The following is an 18,660-nucleotide window of genomic DNA, read 5'->3' as shown; positions in this document are numbered from 1 at the left end:
GCACGTTTTAGTGACAATCGGATTCATTTCACGATAACTTTCTCACAAAAAATTTACGTGCTTTCAAAATATAAAAAAGTTCTACGAAGCTGAACATTTTACTCACAAGTTATATTAACGAGTTTATAATAGTCCAAATCGGTAGGAATGTTCGAAAGTTTTTGGATTGAATAATTAGCTTCCAGTGTTATCGTTAAGGATTCTGACCTAAGGGAACTTTTAACATTATCTTATGTAAACTTTAGCAAATAGAGTAGTTATTATTTAACAGGGAAAACGTGGGTAGTGTGATGTAAAAGTGATATCCATTCACATTACGTAGGTAACGATTGGATTATCAATATTTCTTCCTCTTCGTGTGGGACAGGATGTAAGTCTAATCCTGTTTGTGCAGAATTTGCGATATCAACGTGGGTAGTAAGAGTTCCATGTATAGAATCGAAAATGTTCATACTACTCTAAGCTTCCTCTAAATGTAATTGTTACATTAGAAACAGTTAACCGTAATGACCGTATCATTATGTTTAATTATATAAGCAATTAGATAAGATAATTAAGATTGTGCATGTTATTGTATTCCTCGAAATATAGGAAACAGTGATCGTTTGAATGTAGAATAATCTAAACTTACAATTCATTGAGATCTTTGGTTCTATGGGATTCGTATGAATCATAGAAAGTGGAATGAAAAAAAAAAAAAAAAAAAAAAAAAAAAGTATTAGAATGAGTTTCGAAAGAATTCGTGTTCGTCCTTTAAGGACAGGGTGCTCATTAACCCCGAAGGGTCGAAAGATGAGACGGGTCTTTGTACATGTTACTAAGTTCAAAGATGCTGCGAGACCTCCGAATGCGTCCAGGATGAATCAACTTTGGAATTTCCTATGAAGAAACTCTGAGGGGGTCAGCAATGTGCCCTTGCAAAGGTAGTTTCTCTCTTTCTTTCTCCCTTTCTTTAATTTTAGTTCTATACTACTAGACTCTAGTTACTGACAAATCGATTTTCCCCTCGAATATCAAAACTTTTATTATATGATTTTTGTTTCACAATCGCCGTTCAAAGATACGCGGCATCGTTTTATAAAATGGAAACCATTGGTACCCGACACCCTCAAGTCCGAGTCACGTGATCACGAATCATCGTGCGTGCACCCAAGTACTACTTCCATGGCGTCCAAAGAAGAACGAATTTCTTGAAGTTGTGTGTGTGAATGTGTGCGTTGTGTGTGCGTAAGCGTCCCTGGAAACCTGTTCCCTTCGTACTGATGATACGTGAGCAACAGGTAGATTTTCTTCTTGCTTGGTTTCTACCTTTCCTAGACTTTAAGGTTTGAAAGGTTTTTTAGGGGTCGACCCTCATCGTTTTGAAAGTTTTCCCGACCAAAGCTTACGTGTACGGAAAGAAAAGCGTTCTTAGGAGAGATTAGAATCATTCGAAGAACTTAAACTTTGTTCCGAAGGTTGGCTAAACTTTTAAAAACATTCTAAAGAAAATGTTCAAATAATTCTACAGATTTTCGGATACAATCGTCCAACGCTAAAAGCAAAGCAATAATTAGTTATTGCGTCAAGTGTTCGCGATATCTTCCTTTTGACACCATTGTGTGACATAATAGACGTTCTTTTATTTCATATCTTTATTTCAGTTCAGATGAAACCGCATACAATGGAGCTCATGCTCAAGAACTGTATACATACTCTACTTTCAGTGATTCTCAAACGTTAACTTCGAACTCGTAATATTGCAATCAAAGACAATAACAGTGTCGAATCTGTAAAAAGATCTGACATCTGGTGGAGAAGATACTAATTATGTTGATAATAATAACGAAAACCGTCGATAATGTGACAACATTTATATAAAACATACAACTGTTGAAAAAAAAAAAAATTACCACGAAAAATGTCGATAAAAGCGTTCACCATTTTACCGACAACGTTAACAAACAAATTATTAGAAAGTAAAGAAAGAAAAAAGTATTGTAAAATCTATCGTAATTTATCAGAACAAAAGTATCGAGTTAACGTAACCGCACCGTCGAAATTACATTAGAATTAAATTTCCCTGTAGTCCTTCCGATGCGAACTCTTCCCTGCGAATTTCACGCGAGACAAGGCACTCTTTCGTCCGGAGCAATTAACTCTCGAGATTTCTAATTAACTCCGTGAGAAAATGGGATAGAGATTGCTACGGTACTAAAATTTCTTTGCCTAGTGTTCAACCGGGACCGAATAGTACAATCCTTCGCAATTTTACAATCTAATAAGCTATAAGTTTTCTTAACAAATACGTAGGACTACAAATTAACAAATTCGCTTTTTGTGGATTAACTTAAAGAGAGAGAGAGAAAGAGAGAGAGAGAGAGAGAGAGAGAGAGAGAGAGAAAATAAAAAATAAAAAAAGAAATAAATTTCTTTTTTCGGCTGTTGTCTCTTTGAAACAGCTGACCCCCTACAACAAAGACCGGTCCAGAGTAGTATCTACGTTTACTACGTCTCGCCGAGAGAAACGAGAAGAGAGGAGAGGAAAGCGAAGGAGAGAACCTTCGTAGCTCTCGACCAATCGGAGAACCAGAGAGACTAAGAATCTTGCAGGAGAAAGGTTCTTGGTCCAGCGGATCCGTTACAATGGCTCCTCGTGTGTATCTATACGTGTTGTAAAGCGGGTGAACACGCTGATGTATTCTGACAATCGAGCAGCCATTTCGTAAGAGTTCTATTACATTTGAATTTCAAAAGTGTCTGATTACTCTATAAAATAATATTAAAATTACAAGAGTTACACGTCTTATATTTTGATATACGTACTATAAAAAAGAAATAATAAGTACATATTTACTCATTATTCATCGTGGATCAAAGTAACGACGAGATTCTACACGTATCTTGATCAACTTATCTTTGACACTTCAACGAATAGCATAGGAAGCACTTAAGCTTATTCTCGAGTGTCTCCATCTTGAGTGTCTAAGTATGCATTAGATAAAAACTCGAGCGGTTTGCTTTTATATGAGAAAAAATATAACGGAAATGTGTTTTCATGGTTTTGAGCATGAAGAATTATCGAAGAGATTTTTAACTTAACCAGAAAGAACAAGAGAGAACGAGGGAAACAGATGTAAAATTTGTAACAAGTAGATATAAAAATTCAATCAAAAAATTCACTCAAAGTGGATTATATCGAATACATCTTCTTCGCTACTGAGCTTCCCCAGTCATTCTCCATATTTTCGAGTAGTTGATCTTAGTGACCTTTCTGTTGCTTACCTTGAGCGCACAGAAGATGCAGGATTCAGGCATACAAGCATGTCCGGAGAGTTCTCTGAAGCTACGTCTGAAGATATCCAAATGCCATAGAACCTGAAAAACAAAAATAAAAATGACTAATAAAGATAGAGTAATAATTAACTTTACCACGTTCTTTATTACGATTTGCTTATTCCTCGTTACGACCTATTAGAAAAAGAAAAAAGAGGAAGAAGAAAAAGATAAAAAGAAGAAAAAGAAAAAACAAGAACGAGGGAGAACAAACAATCGCAAGTACACGCATAACTTTTCCATTGAGACGAAAGTGGGTTGATTCGGATCGTTCTTAATTAACTCGATAGTAAAGAAAATAAATCAAGTAGCGTGTTGGAGCAAACTGCAACTTCCATTTAAAAAAAAAAGAAGAAGAAAAAACTTGGGAATGCAGAAATACGAAGGCCATACGTTGGGAATATTTTAAATGAGTTAGATATGAATGAATTTACGCGAGTATACATTCGGTATCCTTCGATACGATTAATTTTCAATATGTGTGAAAAAGAAAGGAAGTAGAATGAGATAGAAAAAGAAGGATAGAGACGGAGACAGAGAGATAGAAATAGAGATAGAGATAGAGAGAGAGAAAGAAAGAGAGAGACAGGCTGATGGTTAAAGAAGAGTGGTGGGGATTTACTACTACAAGGAAATATGTAAATGTGTCTGAAAGTCTCAGTGTTACTATACTAGCTAGCACCGACCCATAACTATACATGATAGTAGCCCACCGTATCGTGAGTACATTATTATACCGAGGGAAAGTAAATCACAATTTCCGCGGGCGTGCACGTCGTGCCGCATAGCATAGCGGAACATAAATTTCCTCTTTTCCGCTGTCGCCGAGGAAATATCCGCTGCTATTAACCCCCACCCCTATCGTCCGCAAATTTGTCTTCCAAAATCCGACAAAATCGAATACTCGTGAATCCTGTGGATAAATCGTTAGTGAACTAATTAAATACTAAATCGAATATTAATCTAACTCGTTACTGATCGAGTATTAAATTAAGATCATTCTGACTCTCCTAATAAGTCATGTGACTCACTATTTACATCTACTATTTTTTTTTTTAAATAGTAAATATTCTTTAAATAATAATAATAGACAATACGTTATTTTCTAATACTTTGGAATATTAGTAAATAATTTTTATTGCAATAATAATCGTGAGTATTAAATTAATTCAGTTTTAATTCTAGTTTACTATAATACTGACCTAATTCAATATGGAATTGATACGATGCTAATTCGTCTAATAAATTACGTGATTCACCATGTACATTCTCTTATTCATTCTTTTTTTTTTTTTTTTCTTTCCATTTACATAATATTCTAATATATTTTCGAATATTAATAAATAATCTCTACTACTGACTCATCGTATACACCTACGAATTTCTTTTGCGATGATTCGTACTAGAATTTCGACAATTTATAGAAATTTATCAATTTTTAGAGACCAAAAAGACCTGAGATCAAACTTTGATTAAAGAAAAAAATCTAATGCCAAAAATGATATTTTGTTTTTACCATGTTTCGAAAGTATCCCGAGAAGTCACGAATGAGGATAGAATATTTTAACGATTAGGTGAAAACAATTTAAGCAATACCACAGCAAAACCACACGATTTTAATCTACGCTAAAAAATATATATATATATATATATATATATATATATATATATATATATATATATATATATATTTCTCAGAACTCTACGCAATTTTTATTTACCGTTAATACGAAAGCAAGGAAAACTTGAAGAATTCATCATAAAACGGTAGACATAGTATTATGTAGTATATAATTATATATATATGTGTGTATATATATACACACACACACACATACACACACACATATATATATATACCTAGTCTAAACTTCAGATTAATAAGTAATATTATTATAATTCGTGCTCGGCTTAGCGTTCATATGCGTGTTAATTGCGAGCTGTTCAACGTGCTAATTAATAAGACAGTGAACGCCTCAAAGATATATGATAACGGTAACCATTATCATTATCATTATTATTATTATTATTATTACTATTATTATTTTTATTTTATTGTTATTGTTGTTCGGAAAATAAAAAATAATTTACAGTTACAATCTTCGATAAAACATAATAGTAATGTGATTAACGTTTACCTATTGTTGATATAGTACAGTGTATTGTAAAAAGCTAATTATAACGAAATGATATATCTTAATACAATTTGTGCGTATAACTAACTTTTACTTATTCCCGATAGAATACAATGCCCACCATTATAAAAGTAAATGATCTTTTTTGCACGATAATTAAAAGAGGAGTCTAGGAAGTTAGGACGAAATGTACAGTAGGAATTGCGTGATTTAGAGCGTTTAAGCGATCTAAATACCTAGTTACTCCTCCATGACGATCAAAATCCTTTACCTTGAAGTATTTTTTTTTTTTTCACTAACGATCCTTTAAACAAATTTACTAATTCATCGAAAGAGACCGGAACATATTGACTTTCGGTTAATTAACAAAATAAAACGCATTTATTATAATAAGAACGTTATAGGAATATTTGATGAAGCATGAGTAGTTAATTAAACGATTAAATAGATTTAAATAGAATCGATTATTTCAAATGGATGTGTGGAAAATGAGTAAAATCAAGAAATCCGGGTTTCATGCTGTGTTTTTCTGATAGACTCGATTAGATCTCTTGCTGTCGCGTTATTATCTTAAAATTGCGTAAATAAACGAACATGAAAGCAGCCGCGCCTATCGAACAAACCTCAACTAAGTATATTTCTCGCTATCCCTTCTGTTTTTCTCAACCTCGTTGATCTCACCTGTGCAAATTACACAACTACGATAAACAATCTTTTCCTAAAAATAAAAACAGAAAGTAATAGACAAGAAAATAATAAACAAAACAATTCTATATTAATCGCTATAGTGAATGAAGTATGACATATACATAGCGTACACAAATGATACACTCTCGTAATAACTTTTGAATAAAAAAATTAATGAGACGAATAAAAAACCAAGACAGAAGCAAGAATAAAAAAAAAAAAAATAAAAAATAAAAAATAAAAAGGAACCTTGGCAATCTGGAAGAGGGCTTGTCTTCTTGGTCTTTGATCTTGCTTCATGACTCCAAAGCTTCGAATACGATGAACTTTGTGAAAATGATCTTGCTAAACCGTTACAACGGCGTTTGGATAAACAACGCGGTGAAAATCATTGATATACGAATTATTGAAGTAAAGTTTTTATCCAAGTTGACATTGGCCCGCGCAATATCGCATCGAAACAATACACTAAACGCGATGGCACACACGAAGTAAAGTACCTTTCTTGGCCGGGCGACGATGCAACAATGCCCGGATAGGGCTGGGACTGGTTTATGTCGATTACAGCGCCACCAGGGACTCCAGTGGTCAGGTAGTAAAACTATTAAACGCGGGCCTCTTCTACTCGCCGTGCCGGCCCGTAGTACGCTATAGTACGTTGTAGTAAAGATGTAGTAAAGTTGTGCATTCTATAGTAAGATTCAACGTTCAGCTACCGGCAGAGTCTTTTGACAGGGACGAACGAAACGACAGGATAGCTGTTTCCGTCGCAACGTGATTTCATGGCTCTTGCTCAGCGAGGGGATATTCGAATTTAAAAAAAAAAAAAAAAAAAAGAAAGAAAAATACAAATGAAAATTATTTCGATATTATCATCTATGAATTTACTTATCTTTGTATCATTGTACGAAAAGTACAAAAATACATTTTTACGAATTGTTTACGAATTGTTACGAGAAACTTCCCGTTCTTAAAATTCGAATAAAATTTCTAACAAAATTGTAAATTGTTGATTATGTTATTAGATAATAGAGTTAAATGTTGTCAATGTCAAAGTTAAGAAGGAAAACTTCTCATGAATAAAAGAATAACCGTTTAGCTTAGACTCGTACTCGTTTGATAAGATCGAGGTATAAGTTACGTATATATACATGTGTGTGTGTGTGTGTGTGTGTGTGTGTACATATATATTCATGTATATAGATGTACACTCCGTCCCTGTTGTTTACTACAGTATACGCGGCGGCGGCAGCCATCTTTACTACGAGGCCATGTCGTGGGTGCGAAAGGCTTGGGGTCAGTTGCGACGTTGAAATGGTGGGGGATAGACTACCTGAGTCCGTTCAGCAGTCTCTTTTAGCTTACCGAGGTTTTTGGTCAAGTAGAGGGGATAAATGATGGAAAAAGAGAAAGAGAAAGAGAAAGAGAAAAAGTCGTAAAGAGAAAAAGTTTTAAGAAGGAAGAGGATTTCGGTACCGGCGTACCGGCTAAAGGAAATTATGGGATTTTTATGGGTTTATGGGATTATGGAAGTTTCTACGTCACACTAGCCTATTTAATTTGAATGTAAAATATTTACTCGTTCAGAAAGTTCCTGCTATTTCTTCATATATACATATTATATATATGTAAGAAAACATTGTGTATGTAAAAATACATGTGTGATATTAAAAAACAATTAGTTGTGTGTGTGTGTGTGTGTGTGTGTGTATATATATATATGTATGTATGTATTTATGTATTTATATCAAAGGAAGATATTTTTGATCGAGTCTTATCCAATTTGTTGTTTTTTATTTATCTCTTTTAGTTTAGTGATTCACTTCAATTTTGTATCTAGCTCTTCAGATGTCTCAATATTACGATGTAACATTGATATAATGAATAATATCATTTCATATTATTTCTATGATTTTTCTCTTCCTAATGTTCTTGCAGATACGTTTGAAACTGGTACGCAAAGAGCATGGTATTATTACGATAGCGTTCTTACAACAGAACCGGTACAGCAATGTACAATAGTGCAAAGAGATTGGACGAGAGAACATTGAATTTATTCCGAAGGTAAAAGAAGTATGTATAAGTATGTGTATATATATATATATATATATATATATATATGTATGTATGCATGAATATAACAAGGATAGAACGTTCTGCATTCGTAGAAATATCGAAGACCAGAAGCTGCAACGTGATCCAATGAGAGAAAAATATTTATTATCTTGCGTTGTTTAGATGTTTGAATGATTCGAATCATTGAATACACATGGCAATGCGAGAAATGAGAAGAAAAAAAAATTGGATATGATAGATAGTCCATAGGATATTTTTCGTCTAGAAAATTACAGATTAATATCGCGTAGGTCGATCTAATAAACCGAAGCCAACTGGTTCCATGCTTATGCGGCGCCATAGGTGTCAGACTACGATATTAAGATAATAGGATAGTCGTTTGTATAAAGGACAACACGTCTTTTGTTTTGAACGATACGATGTGAAATGAAAGGAGTTTCTAAGATCGATCTATGTACGTTGCTCCAAGAAGATAATGAGTCGAGACGTTGAAATGGATTGTTAATACTTCTGATTTATTTCTTTTATTTAATGATCATAATTTCATGTCTCGATCGATGTCCTTCTGATCTAGTCCTACAGAATTTTATCGTCATTTATCCATAAACTTTTATCCAATGTTCTTTTCATAGAACATATTTTTTTTTTTAAGTCATTACGTGTCGTTAATTTTTGTAATTTCGTTATTTCTATACGTTACATACGTTTTCATTAGAATGTAAGTTATTTTCGAAACACATAAGGATACCAATGAATTTTCCGTGATATGGCAATGCTCAAAGAAAACCAGACACCACTTGTCAACTACTATTACACAATGAGATCTTTCTATTCTCAAAGGCAAAGTGAAAGATGAGAAAGAGTCTACCGACCCTTAGGAGTTCTTTCCTGGAGAGTTTAGCCTTGACGTTTCTTCACAAATCTTCTTTCGGTATATTTAGGAAAAGCTCATCGATACATAAAAAAAAAAAAAAAAAAGAGAGACACCCCCATCTGTTTTAAGTGCATTCACTAGGGTCCGCCAAGCTTAAAACTAAACAAAGCTAAGGTAAAACCATTTGTCTAAACGTAAAAGAACAATCCTCGTTTGTTCCATTCAAAAATCCAAATTGATTTATACTTAAAAAAATTTCCTAAATGGAAAGCTACCATTAATGTTATGGCATTACGATTGCATGTTTCAAATTGGACGGAGAACAATATTTTTAATACAATTGAAACATCAAGTAACAAGATGGAGTTATTAGTTTTTCAATTTATTTTACTACCTTCTTGAAAAAAAAAAAAAAAAAAGAAAAGAAAAAAAAATTCCCAGAATACTTCAATTTCTCTTCAAAAATTTTCTTTAGAACCCCCCCCAAAAAAAAAAAAAAAAAGAAAAGAAAAGAAGAAATAACAAGATAAAATAAAGGAAAAAAAGAAAGAACACGGACGATGTGCAACCTCAAATTGGAATGCCACCAAAGAGACTTTCGCGTTATTATTCGACACTCGAGCGTTGGTAAGGACGTTGTAAGATGCTATTGTTTGTCGAAGAGAAGTACGGTACGAGGAGAGACGTTAATTTCATCGACAGAAAGAGAGACAGAGAAAGAGAGAGAGAGAAAAGAAATGAAAAGAAAAACGAGAAGAAAAAGAAAAAGAAAAAGAAGAGAAAAAAGAAGAGAAAGAAGAAGAAGAAGAAGAAAAAGAAGAAAGAGCTGCCTAGGTGGGCGGAAGAAACGATGAAAGGACGTTTGTTTGTTACGAGAACTGATGTTACTAACACACATACATAAAAAAAAAACACATACATTCAACACTTTCGCATAGATATACGTATATGTAAGTTTACTCTTGATGCCGATGAACCAGAGTGTATAATGTCAGGATGGGAAAGTGATCGGCACTCGCATCTCTTCGTCCGTTCATTAAACTCAATCCGTTATGAACCCACGTTTAGAATTCCTGACAGGCTAGATCGCGAGAGTAAATCTTGTTGCTTTCATACTTTCGAAGTTCGGAACAACACAACTAAGTCTATAACTAATAGAATAGAAATGAATGATCATGATCGTAATTCCAGTAGCTCCAACGATTAAATAAGGCCTTTTTGTTTAATATTTTTTTTTTTCATCGGAGAAGGAAAACGACGGCTGGACCGTCTGTTGAGCGCTATTGGACACTTGGTCCTGTCTAAGAGACAGCAGACCCTTATTTCCAGTGTAGGAGCTTTTAAACGCATTATGTACGCACGTTCCAAGCAGTAATTCAGCTGCCTCACAATGCCCACACCCCTTTGAAGGGTTTCGCAAACGCATCTGCCATTGTGAGAATACCTTTTTTTCCTCTCTCTCTCTCTCTCTCTCTCTTTCTCTCTCTTTCTAGATGCCTGTATACAGATAGTAATGGGTGTTCACAACAAAAAAAGAAATCCTTTGCATCTGAAATTTCTCATCGAAGGACGATTGGGATTTTTCCTTTTTTTTTCTTTTTCTTGTCTTCTCGATAAAAACAAATAAAAAAATTCTTGGCGCTTTTCTAATGTCGAATATTATAATATATAATATATAAATGAATAAATATAAAATTCAGGTATAAATCTTTTCTTCTACGAATAGTCTATTTCGATTGTCCATCTGGTCCAACCTGTTTTTCCGACGGTGTTAGGTTCATTAAAATTTGAAGTCACGTTCGTCCTAAATCCACCCCACGAGATGACTGCGACAAGTGGTACAGAAGATACACGAAACAGGTTCGAAGGGAAAAGGCCGACTAATTCTTCCAGGTATAAAGTAGCAGGTATTAGTAGTCGTCTATAGGGTTGGAAGAGTCCGTTGGCTTCGAAAAGCAGAACTCTCTTCAAAGTTTCAACAAAGATAAATTCTCTTGATGTCGGATGCAGGCGCATCGATCCGGTAACCACTCGATTCCAGATTCGTAGTCAACGACGTGTAACTCTGTAGTAGCCTTTGTCCGATCTCACGAAGTTAGAATCTTTGAGTATAATATTGAACGTTTAGCTAAAATTAGATCGGGTGTTTGTTCTATATCATTAAACCTCGATAACTCTAAGTAACTTTGAAGTCACACATTTATATATCTCTATTATTAGATTTCAATGCATCTTTTTCGCTACGAAATTAATTTTTCACTTTCATATTCATATGTTTAATGTTTGTTAAATATAAATAATACTTGGTATAATAGTTTAATTCTATAAGTATTGTATTATAAATTTATAAGTTTATACTATAAATTTCACGTTGAACAGTTTTTCTTTCTTTTTTCTTTTTTTTTTCTTTTTAACGCAAAGAAAGAACTTAGATTACAAACTTTTATGATATAACATTTTTTTGTCACGTTTCACGAGAAAATTATTCAACTTGAGAAAGCTATAGTACAATTATGTTATACTGGTTATAATTTATCTTTAAAAAAAACACACACACACACACGCGCGAATAATTCTTTTAATACGAATTAATGATTAATCCTGTGCGAATAAAACGAGAACAAAATATCAAAAATTCAAAGACGTGTAAATTGAATGGCGTTATTAAAATTTAATTGGTATCATCTCTAATACCATTTTGTAAATAAATTAGCCAATTTATTCTCAGTAAAATGAAACGTGTGTTTCAGTAGTACTCAATGAGATTGTGTAATACCCGGAGAATGAACAGAACTGACATAAGTTGTGTTCAACGAGGTTGGCATTCTATTCGGTGCTTTGCCATCTATACGAAATCTTCCCTTTCACTGAGATCCGATCTATGAGAAACTAGAATGTGTCGATTGGCTCTTCTTTCTGTTCCTTCTCTCTCTCTCGCTCTCTCGCTCTCTCTTTCTTTCTTTCTTTTTCTCTATCGAATTGACATTTATTCCCTATTCGACCCACGTTGACCTATGGAACACCTGTAGCGTGCCTTACTGACCTCGTCCACGTAAGATTCATTACCTGTTCAGCACGTGTTCCCATATACATATAAGAAATATATAGCAAATAGTTGGTAATAGTTGAATCAATTAAATAACAGATTGGATAAATTGAATACTAATCGAATAATTCGGTAGAAATGTCCTAATCTACAAAAAGATTATTCAACTTAATTTCATTTAGAAAAACGGGGTAACTATATAAAAAGTTAGATTATTATTTTTCAAAGAATCAATTACCTTGACACAATACATACAATGCATTACAGTGGGTGCGGTCCTTATCTCTTGGTTGATAAGATATTATATCCGATATAACGGAGTCTACAAGTCTTTATCTTTTTGATCGATGACGACAAGCGTAGCCTAACAATGACGTTATGAGACAATACTTTGAAGAATGGTAGGGATAAGAGTACGTGTATGTACTATATTTTTTTTTTTTTAGTGAAGATAACAGCCATACGTTCTTAGAAAAATTACTAGGGAAATGTATGTGCATGAACTTCACAGTTGTAGCTAACAAGCCGAAAACTAATACCGCTAACATCCGTTTCTTTTCTATAAGACTTATCGTAGTTACTTACGTGATGTGCTATCTTACATGTACACTCTTACATAATTGCAATGTGCTCATCGTGCTAAGTTGGAAGTGAAAAAAGGAAAGGAAAGAAAGATATGGGCTTTGAGAAAAATAGAACATAAGTATAAGAATTTTATCAATGAAAAGAGTACCAATTTGATTAATTAAAATTAAACTTGTATAAATGTATAAATGTATAAATATATATATATATAATTATACGAGAAATGGTATTATTAAATTCTATAATATTTGATCTTTAAAAATGATCATCGAATCTCACCCCGAACTAATTTTGTTTATTAAATTAAAGCGAAATTAAATCAAATGATCAGTTTTACGATAACGTTGTTACTTGTGATTAAATAAATATCTAAAAAAAAAAAAAAAGAAAAAAAAAGTAAATAAATGTCAATAACAATAAGGTCATCACATTTTCTTAATAATATTTCAAGGAAAATTATAAAAATTTCGATCGTGATATTGAATGAATTTAAAAGGGTCCTAAAGTTTTTTTTTTGGAGAAGAGACTCTATGGTTTCTGGGGAAGGTGTCTCTTTGGAAAGTTTGGATCTTCATAGTCTAGTCTCCATTTACCAAGGTGCTGCTCGCACGTGCGCCGTTCACCGCGATAAGAACAGTAGAGAAGAGAAGAAAAGAAAAGAGAAGAGAGAGAGAGAGAGAGAGAAAGAGAGGAAAAAGAAAGAGGAAGATGAAAAAAGGGATAAACAAAATCCGAAGAGCCGGCACAAAGAGGCTGCGAGTAGAGATTGAGAAGACTGCTGGTGGGGAGATGAAAGAAGACAGAAAGAGAAAGAGAAAAAGAAAGAGAGAAGTAGCAAAACAGGTTTTCAACAAACGATCTCTACCAGAAGATGGTGTCGGTGGGGTGGAGGAGGAGGGGTTTACGATCTACGACCTAAACGTAATGTGCTCGCGCGCACGTGGCAAGATATCTCAACGAAAGGATTATATACCTATATCTATCTCAAGATTTAATGTCCGCCATTTGAATTTATGCGTTCAAATCTCTACTCTCATCGGAAAACGGAAATTACGTGAAATCAGGTGAAAATTATGATGTTTTCGCAAGAGATCTCAGTGTTCTTATTATTTTTATATATATGTATATATATGTATATATTGTTTTTTTCTTAACACGAAAGAGAGTCACTGAGTACATTGATTAGTTAACAGTAATTTTTTTTTCTCCATTTCTATTGCCGTAATAAAATCCAGTAACGCTGGTTTATAACTTTTTGCGATGTTTGCGATCGGTCGTACCGACCGGTAGTAGATAATGTTTCCAACTGAATTTTTTCTTTTTTGTAATTTCGTTTATATAACGTTAATAGAGATTTTTACTAATAAAAAGGATTATTTTATAGAAAGTATGGTGTAATCTTTTCTTAGTACTTTCGAATTAATAGAAACAAAATGTCCTTGCTGTTGTTTATCCAAGATGTCATGTAATATGTGAATTAATAAAGATATCTAACATCGTGCCATTGACAATATTTTTAACTGTTCAAACCAACAACTATTGAAAATTTGGTACATGCATTAAAAAAAAACAAGAATCGATGTTGAATTTTGAAAAAATTAAAATTAAGTTACTGAAAGACAGGGAATGTGAAATAGTCAGAGAGTGAAGAATAAAGAAAGAGAGAGAAAAAGGGAGACGAAAAAATAAAAATAATAGAAGAAGAAATACTCGAAGGAGAACTGGTTCCACGAGAAGCGAGAGAAATGAGAGACGAAGAAGGAGGACACTTACGATGTACCAAAGGAGGCTAGCGTGGTCTGTTACGAGAGAGAAAACCGGTTTTACGATTCAAACTGGAGTAAAAGTGTGTATTGCATCGTCGTCGTTGGGATTCGCCAAACTGAACCGCGCGTTTCCATGTTTACGATCCAGGTTGTTATCTTACTTAGCCAAAAATAGATGTATATTCTTTTTATTTCATTGAAAATAATTTAAGGACATCTTGTTTCTCTTTTCTTCTTCTTCTTTTTTTTTCAATTAGAAAAAAAAGAGGGTAGTTAAGTGACGTTTCAAGGAAAAGTGTTAATATTTAAATGACGTTATTACATAAAGATTTTAATTTTGATATCTCGAGAGCGAAAATTGTCTTTCCAAGTAATAACAAGTATTTCAAGGATATACCTGTCGAAGTTAATTCATCGGGAAAGGATTCGAACTTGGTACGAATCGACGTGATGTTGAGAAAAAAACTTTCTCAAATAATCAGAGAAGAAAAGTTTTTCCTTTCGATTAAATTTTTTGAATAAACGAGAGAGAAAGAAAGAGAACGAGATAGAAAGAGCCATCGCATAGTCGGCATTGAAATCACCAAGGAATATTTACCATTCGACAATCCTTAGAAATTCTTTCAATTGCTTTCCCGCGCTCACCGCCATTGTTCTTGAGATATGACATTTTTCAGAAGGCGAAGAAACAATTGTTGAGTTATTAATGCTGTAAATTTATTTATATCTTACAGAACGAATGCAAGGCGGATGCATCTCTCCAACGAGTAGGCGTGAGACTCGACGACTCTTTCGTACTCTTTGGTTGCAATTAACATCGTTATCGCTCCGATGTGCTACCCGGTGAATAATTAATTATCTACTAAGTAATTACCCAGTGGTAAGTTTGCTCCTTTATGCGTTTTTTAACGCTTCCTTTGCCATCGAAAAAGAAATAATTTCACGTTATTATATCTATTGTATGTTTTCTACTTCTCAATTATCGATCTTAACTTTCTCGACGAAAAAGAAAAAATAAATAATAAAAAAAAAAAAAAAAAAAAAACAAAAATTCAAAGATCCTTTAGCAAAAACATTTTTAATGAATCGCGTGAAAGTTAGCTAATAAAATTTATTAGAAATACAATGATATCCGTCTTGTCGTATGATACCATATGTCTGCTGTATGAACTTTTTCAAAAAGAAAGTCAAAGATCGATTGATATTAACATTATCAATGAATCATGTGAAAGCTAGGTTTAAAGATCAATTTGATAAAAAATCCAATGATATACCTGTTTCTTTCGAATTAAAAATCCTAAGGTAATCACAGCATCACGGAAAGATTATCCTTGCGAGAAGATAACATCGTGAAATCTGAAGAAAATATATTATTTCAAGGGTTGAACTCGTGGACCATCATCCAACTGGTTCCAACGAGAGAGTCTGAGTCGTCGCTTTGTCTCTTCTCAGAGGATAGAGGAACCGAGGTCAAGCGAGAGCTCAGCGATTGGAGGACCATGGTCGGTCGAAGCTTGAAGAAACCAGTTTCCGTTAAAAACGTACGATTGTGGCGCCAACAAGCGGCCTTTGCTTGTGATTGAGCAAGTAAGAGTCCAGCAGCTTTGCTGGAGTGTCCGTTCTCCAGGGCGGGAGGATGTTGACCCTCATGCGCCATCTTGAATGACGGGATACCGTCGATCGTAGTACTACTCACAGCTGGTATTGCGACGTTTCACGTGCACGTTAGAAGAACGTGAACGTTCGATACGTATCTAGATGTGTGTTTGCGTATATGTGTGTATATAACGCGTCATCACACACGAGTGACACGTATCGGAGTATACGTACGAGAGTTGCTTTCGAATTTATGTGACACCGATTAAAGATTCGATCTTCGTAGCTATCACGGCTATGACGATTGACAATTTTTATAAAAAATTTTGAATCGATTTAATCATTTGATTCTATCGTAAATTATGTCAGTCATAATTTTAATACGATATTAAATCCGCATCCTAATCGTCGACAATTCGTAACAACAATTTTAAACGTATTATCTTATTATTAATTTCTTCGTTCAAGTTAGCACGACGTCAGATTGATAAATTTTCCATGAAATAAAAAAAAAAAAAAAATGTCAAGAGATTTAATAGGAAATAATCGTAATCTTTGAATGTACCGAAATAATTTATAGTCATCGTGTATCATTTATACATGTCAGGGTGTGGATGGCGCGTGCTTTAGCGTAAACAACGTTGGCATACTGTTTCTATCGCATGGATCAAATAACATCGATGAGACATGGAAGTGATGTTAACGAGGCGACGGTATAAAACTTGCAACAAGTTTTGATCGTTTTTGTAGATCGACGTTGATCGAAAGATTGTATTTCATTGTATGGAAAGAATGAATAATTAGATAAAGTATCTAAGTACGTGATTCTTTGTTGATCTCGAGAAGCGTTCGAGAAGCGCCTGAGAGAAACTTCAATGCTCGCAATGCGATGCTGTATGCGTGGTTGCATCGGTACAGGCGTAACAAGTATTATTGATCGATATATATTATTCTTGCGTTGTATATTTAATAGTAACTATTATGTATGATAAATAATTATGTATTTAAATAAATGTATCCTACCAATTTCAATTTTAATACATTTTCTATAATTTTGCTTCTTTTTCTTCTATCATTGCTTCATGTTGTAATGTATTTTTTATTGGATAAAATCTGTAACACTAATCAGTATTTTCATTTGAAGGAAAAAAATCGGTAAGAAAAATCTTCCAAGTTAGAATCTCATTCGTATTTACATCGACGATGGGGGGTTTTTAATTAACCCGAGTAAAATGGGATATCGCTCGGAGGTATATTGCGAAAGCTTCTATGCGTACACCTGTTCATGCCTTAAGGGGTATTTAAATATGTTAAATCAACATTAACCGCACGTCACGCATATTATATGCCGACCTATTTATTTCTTCTATCACCACGTGTATCAATCCGTTCATTTCAACAGAGATTTCATCGTAACATTCTATTGAAAATTAATTGGTTTTCTTTTTCTTTCTTTTTTTTCTTTTTTTTTTTTTTTTTTTTAAAGACAATTTCAAGTTATACTCCATTAAAAGCTTTAATTCCATTAAAAGCAAATCTTTTTCCAGTGAAGTGAATCGTCCGTGAGAACACGCCCTTCCAAAGCCAAAGGGCTCGTTGAGTTAATGATCCGTGTTAAAAGTTTATGGTGCACGCAGGCGTAACCAACACAGAGAGTAAAATAAAAAAAAATAAAAATCTATGGAACGATATCTATCCGAATTTTTAAAAATCAAGATAGATTTAAATATAAATTTATCTCATCTTTCATGAACGTAGTATCACTTAGGAACAATCTAACAAAAAATTTGCTACTTTGTCAAGAGAAATACGATGAAGATCCTTCAAAGAAAATTTTCATTATCATATCAAAGAAGTCTACCGACATAATTTGAAACATAAATTGTACCAATTTTCCCAAACAAATTCGACGAAAAAATTCCTTGGGAAAAAAAAAAAAAAAAAAAAAGAAATCAAATTTTGATTATCTTTAGAGAAAAAAAAACAATATAAAACGTTTGATAAATCAAATTTTTAATTATCCAAAAAAATTCTCATGAACTTATTGAAGTAATAAATTATTAAGATAGTAATAGGATTAAAGGTCGCTTTTTCCTCTTTTTTTTTTTTTTTTGTACGACAACGCGTTCGCGCGCACCTGTGACCGATGAAAATTATCTTGACCTCAGGGAAGAGTAGCACACAACGACCATGTGAACCTAGCGAAGGAGAAGTTGTTCCGGTAGCGACTTCCGGTTAGAGCGAAGCTCTCTGATTCCCCTTCGTGAGTCCCTCCAACCGGCTAGCTAGCTTGTTCTTCCTTCTGACTTTAGAATCTTCCATTCAACCGCCATCGTCATGGCTCCTATCTCTTCAACGTTTACTATCGCTTTACCACGTGGTCACGGTTGTTGAGCCACGTGAGAGCTGGCGCTTCACGAGCACTTCTTTAATAACATTGCTGTTTTAGTTAGCATAGAGATTGATCTGATGAACAATACCCTCGAGCTTCTCTGTCTTTTTCTCTCTTTCTTTCTTTCTTTCTTTCTTTCTTTCTTTCTTTCTCTCTTTTCACTTCTGTCGGTTAGTTTGTACGTCTCA

At 33.8% G+C, this 18,660-nt stretch overlaps 1 protein-coding gene and 1 long non-coding RNA gene across 4 annotated transcripts in view; one reads left to right on the top strand and one right to left on the bottom strand.

Annotated features, from left to right (window-relative positions):
* LOC122628305 overlaps positions 1-18,660 on the bottom strand; it is a 57,215-nt gene that overhangs the window by 14,332 nt on the left and 24,223 nt on the right. The window contains exons 1-2 of one of the 2 annotated variants that reach the window (XM_043810473.1): positions 6,387-6,492; positions 3,265-3,357 (exon numbers count right to left, since the gene is read on the bottom strand). In XM_043810473.1, the coding sequence (XP_043666408.1) occupies positions 3,265-3,357; positions 6,387-6,437 (144 nt within the window). In that variant the 5' untranslated portion in view covers positions 6,438-6,492. Of the gene's footprint in view, positions 1-3,264; positions 3,358-6,386; positions 6,493-18,660 lie in introns of those variants that run through there. The other variant, XM_043810469.1, reaches the window with a different exon arrangement.
* On the top strand, positions 754-16,540 carry LOC122628307. Of its 2 annotated transcripts, none has more exons than XR_006326996.1 (3): positions 754-923; positions 15,219-15,364; positions 15,865-16,540. It is a non-coding gene; the product is annotated as an uncharacterized LOC122628307 (long non-coding RNA). The 2 variants fall into 2 exon arrangements; XR_006326997.1 differs by lacking the exon at positions 754-923 and adding an exon at positions 14,348-14,632.

This window comes from Vespula pensylvanica, chromosome 4, assembly GCF_014466175.1.
Source record: "Vespula pensylvanica isolate Volc-1 chromosome 4, ASM1446617v1, whole genome shotgun sequence".
In the NCBI taxonomy this organism is placed as follows: domain Eukaryota; kingdom Metazoa; phylum Arthropoda; class Insecta; order Hymenoptera; family Vespidae; genus Vespula; species Vespula pensylvanica.
Note: the sequence above shows the minus strand (reverse complement) of the source record. Positions and strands in the feature narration are given on the sequence as shown.